Here is a 10935-nt window from a genome sequence, read left to right on the forward strand (position 1 = left end):
CGGGAGGCCTCTATGTGTCACATGTGGTGCCTTTGATTAACATACTAGACTTGTTTGTGTAACAGGATCTCAGGGTGAAGCAAGGATACCAAAACATGAATCAGGGTATTGCAGGGGGGACAAAAATATTTTTATTTAGGGAAGCTCATGTAAGCTATTGAGCCCTAAACACATACAGGATGTTTTAGTTTGTACTGCCAGGTACTCAGAGAACATATGACTTATTGAAGCCAAGATAATATAAACATTGAAATTGTTTTCACTGTATACAACACAAGCTAACATGTGATAAGGCATAAAGTCTCTTTATTGGCATCTGGCACGTACACAATAACCACATTCATTACTGCATTTAGTGAACTCTGCTTGCTAAACCTGCAGATCTACTTGTGATGTTCTTAGATAGAAAACACTGGATTGGTCTGACCTGTTTGGTAATGACGATTGCAAAGCAACTTTTTATATATAGACAAAACACTATAATAGTCTATATGGGAGGATAAGGCAACCACCCAGCCTAATCTGAGAGACAGCCTTTGTTCACTGTTCCCAAGCTGAAAGTGGTTACTAATAATGTTTTTTTTCCTTTCAGACATTGCGTCGTCACAGATGGGAGGGTGTATGTGTGTCTCAATAATGAGTGTACACTGAAGTATACTGAATATCCTCATTGATTGTACATTGTATGGACGTAAGCTATCATCAATGCCTGGTGTCTCTTTCGTTTCAGGGTGGAGGAGGGGCTGTTACTCAACTTCACATTAGCCAGTGGGTGCTACTGTAGGTGATGGTCTTTATCTCATAGAAACCAGTGTGTTGTTCTTAAAGAACGAAATACTTATTCTCCATAATCCCTGTTATATTGAGTATTAGCATTATGATAAATAGAACATAGCATCATATATTTAGATATGTCCTATTTTAATAGGAGAAAGCATCCCCTTTTTTTTTTTTAAAGATTCAAACATTATACATTTTTATTAAGTATATGGCTCTATCATATGTATGTTTAGGTGACAGCAAAATGCTTTGAATTATTTTAGTATGTTTTATAAATGGGAAGAAGCTGAATTGTTTCATGAGTCAACCAATCTGCTTCTGCAACAAACCCCCCCAAAAAAAACTCATGTAACTGAAAAAGTTTGAGGCACCCCTCCCCCATCTCCACATGGTGGCTGATGCATGACGCGAGTGTGGAAGAAGGGCTGCTTCTTTAGGTTCAGTGCAGCATTAGGACTACATATGAAACAGTTGTTGTTGTGTCGCCTCTGGCTCTAATCAGCACAAGGGACGCACTCTGTGACACTTTACATCGACTAAAGTGACATTTATACGCTATTATGAGTCGTATACAGACGAGCCCAAAGTTAACGACGTAAACACGGGAAGAAAAACACAATATTAGGTTGTGTGTGTGAAAGATTTTTAACCTGTGTTTAAAAACACACACACACACACACACATACAAAACACGACGGTGATTAAATACCAGACTGTCAAACCTGTTCACGTGATTGGTAAGTAGATATCTCTTGGAAATATGTCATTCAAACGTGGTAGTATATATATGTTTCTGTAAATGTAAGCCCTGTTTTTTTTTTTTTTTTTTTTTTAAATTGTGTAAATCCTTGTATCTCTTATTCGCGACCACGTGACTGCCCTATTGGTTTTTGGGGGTTGCCGTGCACGCGCTCCATCTTCCCCCTTGAGTATCGCTGGAGAGAGAGAGAGAAAGAGAGCGAGAGAGCGAGAGCGCGCGCGTCAGAATTCAACAGCTGCACAGTGAGGACTCGCCAAGTAGAACAAATATGATTCACATTCAAACAATTGAATAGGTGAGCTGTCCACCAGCAGCGGCGGCGGTGAACGCGCTTCGTGAGCGAAATGAAGAAGCAACTCACACGAACTGCTTCGCTCGCTCCCGAACTCACTCGTTCGTAGTATCTGTCATTATTAATCCGGAAATTCTCCGTGGGAAGGTATTGTTTGGTGAGTTTCTACAGTTTGGTTGAAGTCGAGACGACAGAAAGTGTTAGTTTTGCGACGTTAGCATCGTTGGAACATCCCGCTGCGACGTTAACGTATTGTTAAGTTACATTTAATTTACCGGGGGGGGGGGGGGGGGTTGAGTTTTTATAAACGGGCGTTAAACAAAACAAAAATCAATAAGCAGCAACGTAAGTACACGAGCGTGGGGTTGTTGATTTGAGCTCAACTGTTGTCATCAAGTGGACGTTATCGTGCGGTGGAGTTACTGTGGTGAACGTTAGCTTCATGAATCTTCTGATGAGCCAGCAACATGAATGATGTTCAAGAACAAGTAACTCGAGTCCTCGTGTTGTGCTTATTATACGCAGATAGACACGTAATAACAACTAAGTTTAGCAGCCGCATTAACTTTGGTCAATTTAACTTGACTAAACGGTTAACGATAACTTTGAGCACCCTTCCGCCTCCTCGCGAGCAAACTAACGTTAATTGTAACGAGAGCTGCACTCTCTTGAATAACAAAGTGGCTGACGTGCACGCTGCCTCAACAAAGCGTGCGCGTGCTTCAGGAAAAACAATCCCACTGGGTCATTATCTGCGGTTGCATGTGCCCACCTGGATTAAATCAAACGGTCGTTAAGACGAACTAATTAATGCAAAGTTAAGCAACAAGTAGTACAATTGGGTATTTGCGTCGAGGGTTTATTACTGAGGGGAAAAAGAGGGTGTTGACTTATCTACTATATTGCCCAGCCGCGATTCATGTATTTGGGGAAATGGAAACAAAGACAAAGTATGTACTCCACAGTGTTGCTTTGCTGTTGTCCCAGTCTGCTCTTTAACTTGTATAAACTTCGAGTCTTTGAACTTGCTTGTCCAGTCACTCCACCCTTGTGCCAGTGAAACCAGTGTGATGGTTCCTTATACACACAGAGAGCTACTGTGACCACGGTAGTCCTAGTGGTCACGAAACAAAAGTAGTAAAACAAGAAGTTAAATGCCTGGAGCACACCCTATAAATGTGAGTCAGCAAGGCAGACAAGGATTGCAGTATGGTATAACATACAAACGGGTTTATATATATATATATATATATATATATATATATATATATGAAAGGTGTCTGCTGTTATTTGTTGTGCCTCTCAAACAAAGTCCGTCAAACTGTCTGGAGACTCAATTCATTGTGTGGTCTTTGAAACAAGATGGTGGTGAAGTTGAAAGTTGTCCAGAAGACTGCTGAATATTACAGTCATTGTTTAATGTTGTGGTATTTTAATATGTGTTTCTTATTTAACTCCTGTGTATTGTTTTAACATTTTAATAGTGACTATTATTGTTTTCTCTAAAACAACGAAGCATCCAAATTAATCTTTGTTGTGAACAATAACCTATTTAAATGTGAGCTTGAATGACTAAACCAATGCCTTCAGAGTAACCCTATTAAGTTAGTATGATATCAAGTATGCCACATTCTCTGGTTGATTGCTCACAAACTAATGTTTATATACATATTAAGAAATAGTGAGGAAAACATTGTTTATTGTCTTTATGTTTTAATAATGGCCTGTAGAGAGAGGAAATTAGTTGTCTAAGCAGTTGATTGCAAAAAAAGATACATTTCCTGTTTCAGTGGTGTGCTTTTGAGCCGATCTTTATCTCACGTTAGGTAGCTGTTACCTGTTTTCTGTTCTGACATTCAGCAAAACCTAATCACTCTTTCTCCACTGTTTCCAGGTTCCGAATCTGGACAGAATCTACAGCGTTGTTGCTCCACCTTCAGAGGACGATGCCGACTCACTCGCTGCCTCAGTTTGTGGAGAGCCCAGATGGACTTGCCCAAGATATTCTTATTTGTAACAATGCAAGTGTTCCTGGACCCGGCTGTAGCATGACACCGCACACCATTTACTCAGAAAAGGCTGTGTTGCAATCCGGAGGAAGCGCACCACTGTCGTGTATGTTCTGTGATCAGACTTTTACTCATCAGGATGAGCTGGGACCGCACGTATTGACGCAGCACCCCACGACTTTCTTTGAACCGGCCGTGCTCAGAGTTGAAGCCGAGTTCCGGATCCCAGGAGAGCGACCGTGGCCCAAACCGAGCAACTTCCCCGAAGATAAAGAAGAGGTTCACAGCTGTATTGTGTGTGGTCAGGTGTCACATGATGCCACTGAGCTGGAGACCCACACGAGGAAGCACAAGGACTACTTCACTTACTGCTGCAGTGTCTGTGGTCGTCGGTTTCGAGAGCCGTGGTTCCTCAAGAATCACATGAAAATGCATGTTAAATCGGGAGCAAAGGGAAAAGCCCAGCAAGATCTGGAGATCCCCGTCACAGTCAACGACATCGTCCAAGTCCATGCTCCAGAACCAGTCGTCACTGTTTACAAGATGTGCATGGTGTGTGGCTTTTTCTTCCCCGACCATGACAGTTTGGCGGAACATAGTCAAGTTCATAATCGAGAGGCGGAGCCAGGCAAAGATACAGACGAGGAGAAAATGGATGTCACTACTGAATCCTCTGCCGGGCAGGAATCATTTCTCCACGGCCTAAACCTTATGCCTCGATCTACAGGAAAAAGTTTGCAACTTGCAAGATCATCAAAATGGATTCCTCAGCTGGATCCCTTCAACACATACCAAGCCTGGCAACTTGCTACGAAGGGCAAGATAGCAGTCGGTCCTAATAATATTAAAGACATTGGCCAGGAGGCCAGCACAGACAATGAAGAATGCAGCTCTGATAAGGAGGAGTTGAGTCACATTTGGGCCGAGGGACAAGGAGACAAGGCGACAAAACCGATCCTCGGGAGAGAGCTCAAGCCTCAGCAGCCGACTGTCGTGGAAAACACAGCCCCGCAGCGGCGGTCTCTAATGCAAAAAAACAAGGTCAAAGAAAGGCCAACCACTTGTCATGAATGTCAGAGAACCTTCAGGACCTACCACCAGTTGGTTCTCCACTCCAGGGTCCACAAGCGTGAGAGAGGCGGCGAAGAGAGTCCGACTTCCTCCGTCGATGGGAAGTTGTCGAGAGCTGGCTCCATTGAGCAGACGGAGGAGGGCTGTGAGGAGGGCCTCGAGGAAGCGGCATCGACGGAAAACCTGGCTCCAGGTAAACGTGGCGCTCGGTCCTCTCCCGCTTCGCTCCGTCTTACTTGTGATGCAGAAGTTGAAAGATATGTGTTCCATGCAAAGAAAACTCTGTTGCCAAGTGCTCCCTCTGCTGATGAGAGGGGATGATTACATGTGCGTTTTTGTGATTTTTAAATTGTCCTTTTCCCTGCTGTGTATTAATTCATTATTTTGTGTCTTTCAAAAGGCGAAGATGGCTTTGACCGATCAAAAGTCCGATCGAAAGCATGCAGTTACTGTGCCAAGTCCTTCCGGTCAAGCTATTACCTCACAGTTCATCTCAGGACTCACACAGGTATTTACGACACATTTGGCTTGAATGAATTATTTCTGAATATGAGACTGCTGCCTACATTAACTGTACTGTATACACACATTATGTGGCTTTTATATTTTAAACTGTGTGTATACTTAGCTGTACCGCTTGTCGGTTTCAGGTGAAAAACCATTCAAGTGCGCTTACTGCGACTACGCCGCAGCCCAGAAGACGTCGCTGAAATACCACCTGGATCGGCGTCACAAGGACAAACCCTTCGTTGACATTCCCAGCAGACCTGCGCCTTCGGTGCCCTCTCCTCGAAAACACGCAAATGACAATGACACTCCTGCTCCAAATAGATCCAAACTTTGGGTCCCTGCAACCCGATCGTGCACCAATGGAACCCCAGTGGACAGATTTGATAGCAGTAGTAGCAAGCTTGGCCAACCACCCGCACAGATCAATGCCGAGTATGGTAAATTAATTGCCCCGTCTGCCTCCTCCCCGACTGCCGATGGAGTCATCGAGTGCCCCAAACCTGTTAACCTGAAGATGGAAATGGAGGAGATAAAAGACGAGAACTCTGAGGCCCCGTTAAATCTGTCCCTAAAAGTGTCGCTCTCCATCCCCGCCAGTGCGGAACCCAGAATAGCGTTGATTCCAATCAGCTGTTCGTTTTGTCCGTATAAAACCATGTACCCCGAGGTTCTGATGATGCACAAGAAGCTCACGCACAAAGAGCAGTCGGACAACGCAAAAAAGAACGGCTTTGGTAATTTGAAAGAGAAACGTTTCACAGGTTGCCCCCCCGCGCTCGAAGGAAAAGATGTCGGTCCGCTTACGATGCTCGACCGCCGCCACCCACGTCGGACCAAGTCCCCGCCCCCCCAGCCTGCAAAACCAGAAGAAAAGACGCCTGTTAAAGCAGCGCATGTTCCGAAGCGGTCCCCCGGCCACACGCCCGCCGCACACGATGTTGTCGAAGAGACCCCGGTGCGTTGCGCACCAAACGTCGACACGCGTCCCACTCAGGAATCCTCCAGGTATACGGATCTCATGAGGAAGTCCAACACGGCGAGCAAGTACGCCATGGAGCGACCCGGCCCCCCGGACAGAGTGGGGATCGGCGAGAGGAGTTACCCGGCGAGGAGCGGCGTCATTTGGCACGCGGACGCCGCCAGGCTGTGCCTGTCGACCCGATTCGGGAGCCTCCCCCAGATGGACTTTGGCGAGCCCTCAGGCAAGAGATTGAAGTACGCGCTTCCAAAAGGCCGGGAGGCCGACGCCGGCGAGAAGCCTGGCTTCAGAGGCCCGGCAGGGAACGCCTCCAACAGGCTGCTCCTCACGGGGAGGAGCGTGAAAACCGCGTCCCAAATGTCGTGTCCGTCCGCCGTGTCTGACGCCTTGGGTTCTTTGACGTCTTCGGCGGCTATTGGGGGAGGCTTGGACTCCGAGTGGAGCATGATGAACCTGCTGCGCTCCTACACGCCTAGTGACCTGGCGTCTCTCTACCATGGCTCACCAGTCAACCCGGGTCATGGAGGACTGGCCAACCCAAGAGCAGGTATGTAGCTAACTGGTCCAGGAGCGCTTCACACACAAAGCAGGTTGTTTTTCTTCTTCGGATTCTAACTCTGCTACGTAATATCTGCATATCCTGGCAGTTTGTAGAGTTAACATGAGCTATGTGTTCTCAGGGGGCAGAACTGTGCTGTACCAACACTTACCCACCCTGTCCAACCTTCAGAGGAGAGACCCGTCGGGCCCTTTCCCTAATCAACGCTACGGGACCACTGACAAAAATACCTAAAGTTTCACCGAGGTAGAGGTTGAAACATATTTTGTGAAGGACAGACAATTAGTGCTTCCTTTTTTTCCTCCTGATTTTCAAACCCTGACCAGAATAATTGACCTGGTACTTGATAAGAAACGAACCGAGTCATATTTGAAAACGTAAAGTATATTTTTCTTCTCTCTCGATTTGAACGTTACTGCTCCCTTATTTTGGAGAATTTCTTGGATGAATTTGGTCAATATTCAGATTAAAGAATTTCATATTTTTTCAATCGAGGGAAACTGCATTGCATAAATGTTTTTTCACCCCCATTTCTTTCTTTTTTGAATGAAAAGGTGTATCGGCTCTCTTTTGGAAATGTTATTTCTCTGGTGTGCACCGTGACATTTGTTTCCATTCAGAACTGTTGCTTGCTCCGTATTTGACCCACACCAATGCTCAGATATCTGTAAGTGTCTGTGACATGACGGTAAACTTTGTATGTGGGATAACTTAAAGATACCTGTAAGCTTTCAGTACATATAAATTATATAAAGCAAAAAACTTAAAATGTGTCTCAGAGATTTGCTGCTTTGTTCACTTACTGTTGAAGTCCAGGCAGTAATGAAGCACTATTCTATTTTACCCTTTTTCAAGGCACTGAAAGTTGGGGATTTTTTTGTTTGTTAATAAATAAGTATAATGCTTGAGACTCGGTGGTTTACAAACGGGCAACAGCAACCCGTCCCGTGTTTGTTAAAGCGGTCTACCTCATGTTGCGCTCCACATGCTGTTGATATTGTAAAGCTGCTGTAGCCCTCATGTCAGCTGAGCCTCCGCACCCAGCTGTCTATCCACTAGAGACAGATGTTTTGTAGTATAACTAGACGGACATGTGTTTTCCGGGTGTCGGGGTGCTTGTCAGGCACCACATAAAACCAACTTGTGAGGTACAGAAGAACTACCGCCGAGGCCACATCGGCCGACGGCACATGATTAACTGTCAGGCCGAGGAGTTCTGTGACATACTTGGTATCGACAAGCCCAGTTTTAGACAGAACGGCTCTCCTGGTTATTATTTGTCCTTTTTGAAACGGCAAATGGCTATCCTCTGCGTTAGCGGTGCCTTAAATCCATGAGCTGTACCGCGTGCCAGATTTCACAAGGTGTGTTTGTGTGTTAAATGGTCCTGCTGTATTATTTAGACTGCACATTTAGTCACTTTCAGGAGGTTTGCTTTACGACGCAGAGTCTTGAAATGGTGCTTTAGTTTCAAGTGGCAGCAGTCGGTCCCAGCTGGTCATCAAGTGGTCTTTTTTAGATGTTGCAACACTGTAGTTTGGAGAGAAAAAATACAGCTATGTTGAGTAATGGCTCGATTAATTACACACTGTGAACAAAGTCTCAGGTTAACTCATTCATGAGCCGTTTGGCTATTGTGTAATTTAGTATTTTTGCCACTTGAAAGGCTGGGGTTAAGTTATTTCTTTTTTTTTTTGGGAGGAGGGAGGTTTTGGTATTCACATTACTTGTGTACTTTATGTAAAGAATGAAAATATTGTTTGAGATTTGTATGACACGTTTCAATAATAAAGTGAGACGAAAAGCTGCGTGTTGTGTTGCCTCGCTGTCTGCTCCGGCCACCCACAGTGCGCTCGCTACAGAGCACAGATGTTCGAGGGACTATTGAAACTAATAGGTTCTGTGAGATTGGACACACCTGTCTTTTATTTTTGGACTTCTCCAAGGTATAGAGGTCACACATACCTCGAGCTGAACTTAGTGAATTGTCAAGTCATTTTATGGTTGTATTTGATCTATTTATCTGTACTGAGCACATGTTTACAACTTTACGGAGTCTGGATCTGATTTATATTTCAGAATTGGGTTGTTTTCACACAGCCACTCATCCACAGGTCCTTGCTCTGGATTTAAGATTTCAGTCAACTGACTATATTATCGATGCTATTACAGTAACGTCTTTTTTTTTTTTTTTTTAGAGTAAAGCTTATCTTCAGTTCCCAACAGGAAAATATTTAGTCTACATGCATCAGCCTCACTCCACCACCAATCCTTTGCACAAAGAAAACATTGAAAGTGTATGGAATAATTTACATTTGACTAAAGAATGGTGTATCTTGCATTTTCCCCATCAATGATCCATATTGACCAATAGAGGGCAGTATTTACAAAGTCTAGATAGTCATATTCTGTTTTCAGATGTGTTCAGTCTGAATAGCAGACCTACATGCAGTATGGAGCGCAGTTAGAAGTCGGATCATTGGCCAGGTTGGACATACAATGACAAAAGTATAATTCAAAATACCGGAGTATTTATTCGCCTTGACATTGAGCAGAGTAAATTACACACATCTGTCTGGAAAAGTACACTTCTCCACACAGAAAAAAATCCAACGGCTTGTACTGCTCCTTTTGAGAGTGAAATGCTGAAAGCTGTGCCTGTGGCCACACCCTAATTGCTGATGCCACACAGGTTGAGCCTGTACGCAGTCAAAGGCAACACACCTGCTTTGTGATTCAGTGGGCATTTACTCCTTGAAAAAGAAAGCTTTCTGAGAGAAGTTTGGTCATATCCTCTTCAAGACGTGAGCACACTGAATTTCCTCACATCTATAAACAGAAGACTGACAGAACGTATCACGGCGGTGCATTCTGTAAACAACAAATTGCAAGGGACAATCTTCAGCCCATTGAACACTTTAAACTTTGATTTCCACCCCCCTCCTCCCGTTTTGAGTAGACCACATCTGTTTGCTGTCTGTTCCCCTGGGCAAGCACTGTGTAATCTATTGCATTAGCTCACATTAGTGCATATCGCCCATGGGCCTTGGTAATCACAAACGCAAAATGAGCATTTCACTTAGCATCACCCTCATGTTCCCCCACACTATGGCAAACTTAGTGCAAAGGCATGGCAGAGAACGCAAGTCGACAACAGCTTCTGACATGCATCCCGCTACTCTCGATCCCCATGTCCAAAATGCTGAAGGGGCTCTCATGTCAAAAGTCCCTATAGTAGACTGCACTTTTCACTCTGTTTACTTCTTGTTCTCTATGTTTTCATGTGTAATTTGGGGGGCTCAAGAAACATTAAAATGTGTGCATTTCTGCCCTAAATGTGGTCTGCCCTTTACCTATGTTTTTGCTCTTTGCAGTTAAATGGCACTGCAGGCCTTCCTTCCTTTAAAGTGCATCGTTGCTGGGCTTAAAGAGACCTAAAATCATTATTGATTTGATCCAGTAATGTGAAAAATAGATTATCAACACTGTGCATCTCTCGAGCAATTTCTTTCTCTCCAAGTTACAGAAAACAGATTTTAGTGATCAAATTAGAACTGTATTTATTTTCCTACATCTTACATTTTTAATCCCCAATACCATGGCTCATTGACAATTACGCACAGAGATCAACCTAAAAAAAAAACGTGAGAAAAAAACTATACGTTTCATGCTAATTCACTTGGGAATATGTTTTTCTTCAAAATGCTTTGGCATAAAACACACGAGGTCCTCACAGCTCCTTATCACGTTTATTTCATCACATATGTTGTGTGTTTCAGACAGCAGACATTTTAGTGCACAACACAATACACAAATGGTATGTTATGCTTGCATTGACATCCATTCATCTGTTCAGTGTGTTTGGTTTTCGAGGAGGTTGTTGATACATCTGAGACTGTGTTTAGCAACTCTTTCTCTTCAGTAGTCTGACTATCAAGTATCCGACCTCCCCCTTTCTCTGTAAAGTAAACTTCA

The 10935-nt window shown here is 44.0% G+C and overlaps 1 protein-coding gene across 2 annotated transcripts; it reads left to right on the forward strand.

The window, feature by feature from the left end:
• Nucleotides 1-1760: 1760 nt before the first annotated feature.
• On the forward strand, nucleotides 1761-8768 carry znf217 (zinc finger protein 217). 2 transcript variants are annotated; one of them, XM_056423046.1, is made up of 5 exons: nucleotides 1761-1835; nucleotides 3727-5105; nucleotides 5313-5420; nucleotides 5563-6948; nucleotides 7082-8768. In XM_056423046.1, the coding sequence occupies exons 2-5, from the start codon at nucleotides 3779-3781 to the stop codon at nucleotides 7192-7194; spliced, it is 2934 nt and encodes a 977-aa protein (XP_056279021.1). In that variant the 5' UTR covers nucleotides 1761-1835; nucleotides 3727-3778; the 3' UTR covers nucleotides 7195-8768. The 2 variants fall into 2 exon arrangements, with proteins under 2 accessions (XP_056279021.1, XP_056279020.1); XM_056423045.1 differs by having other exon boundaries at nucleotides 1789-1989.
• Nucleotides 8769-10935: the final 2167 nt, after the last annotated feature.

Source organism: Pseudoliparis swirei, chromosome 9 (genome assembly GCF_029220125.1).
Source record: "Pseudoliparis swirei isolate HS2019 ecotype Mariana Trench chromosome 9, NWPU_hadal_v1, whole genome shotgun sequence".
Classification (NCBI taxonomy): Eukaryota; Metazoa; Chordata; class Actinopteri; order Perciformes; family Liparidae; genus Pseudoliparis; species Pseudoliparis swirei.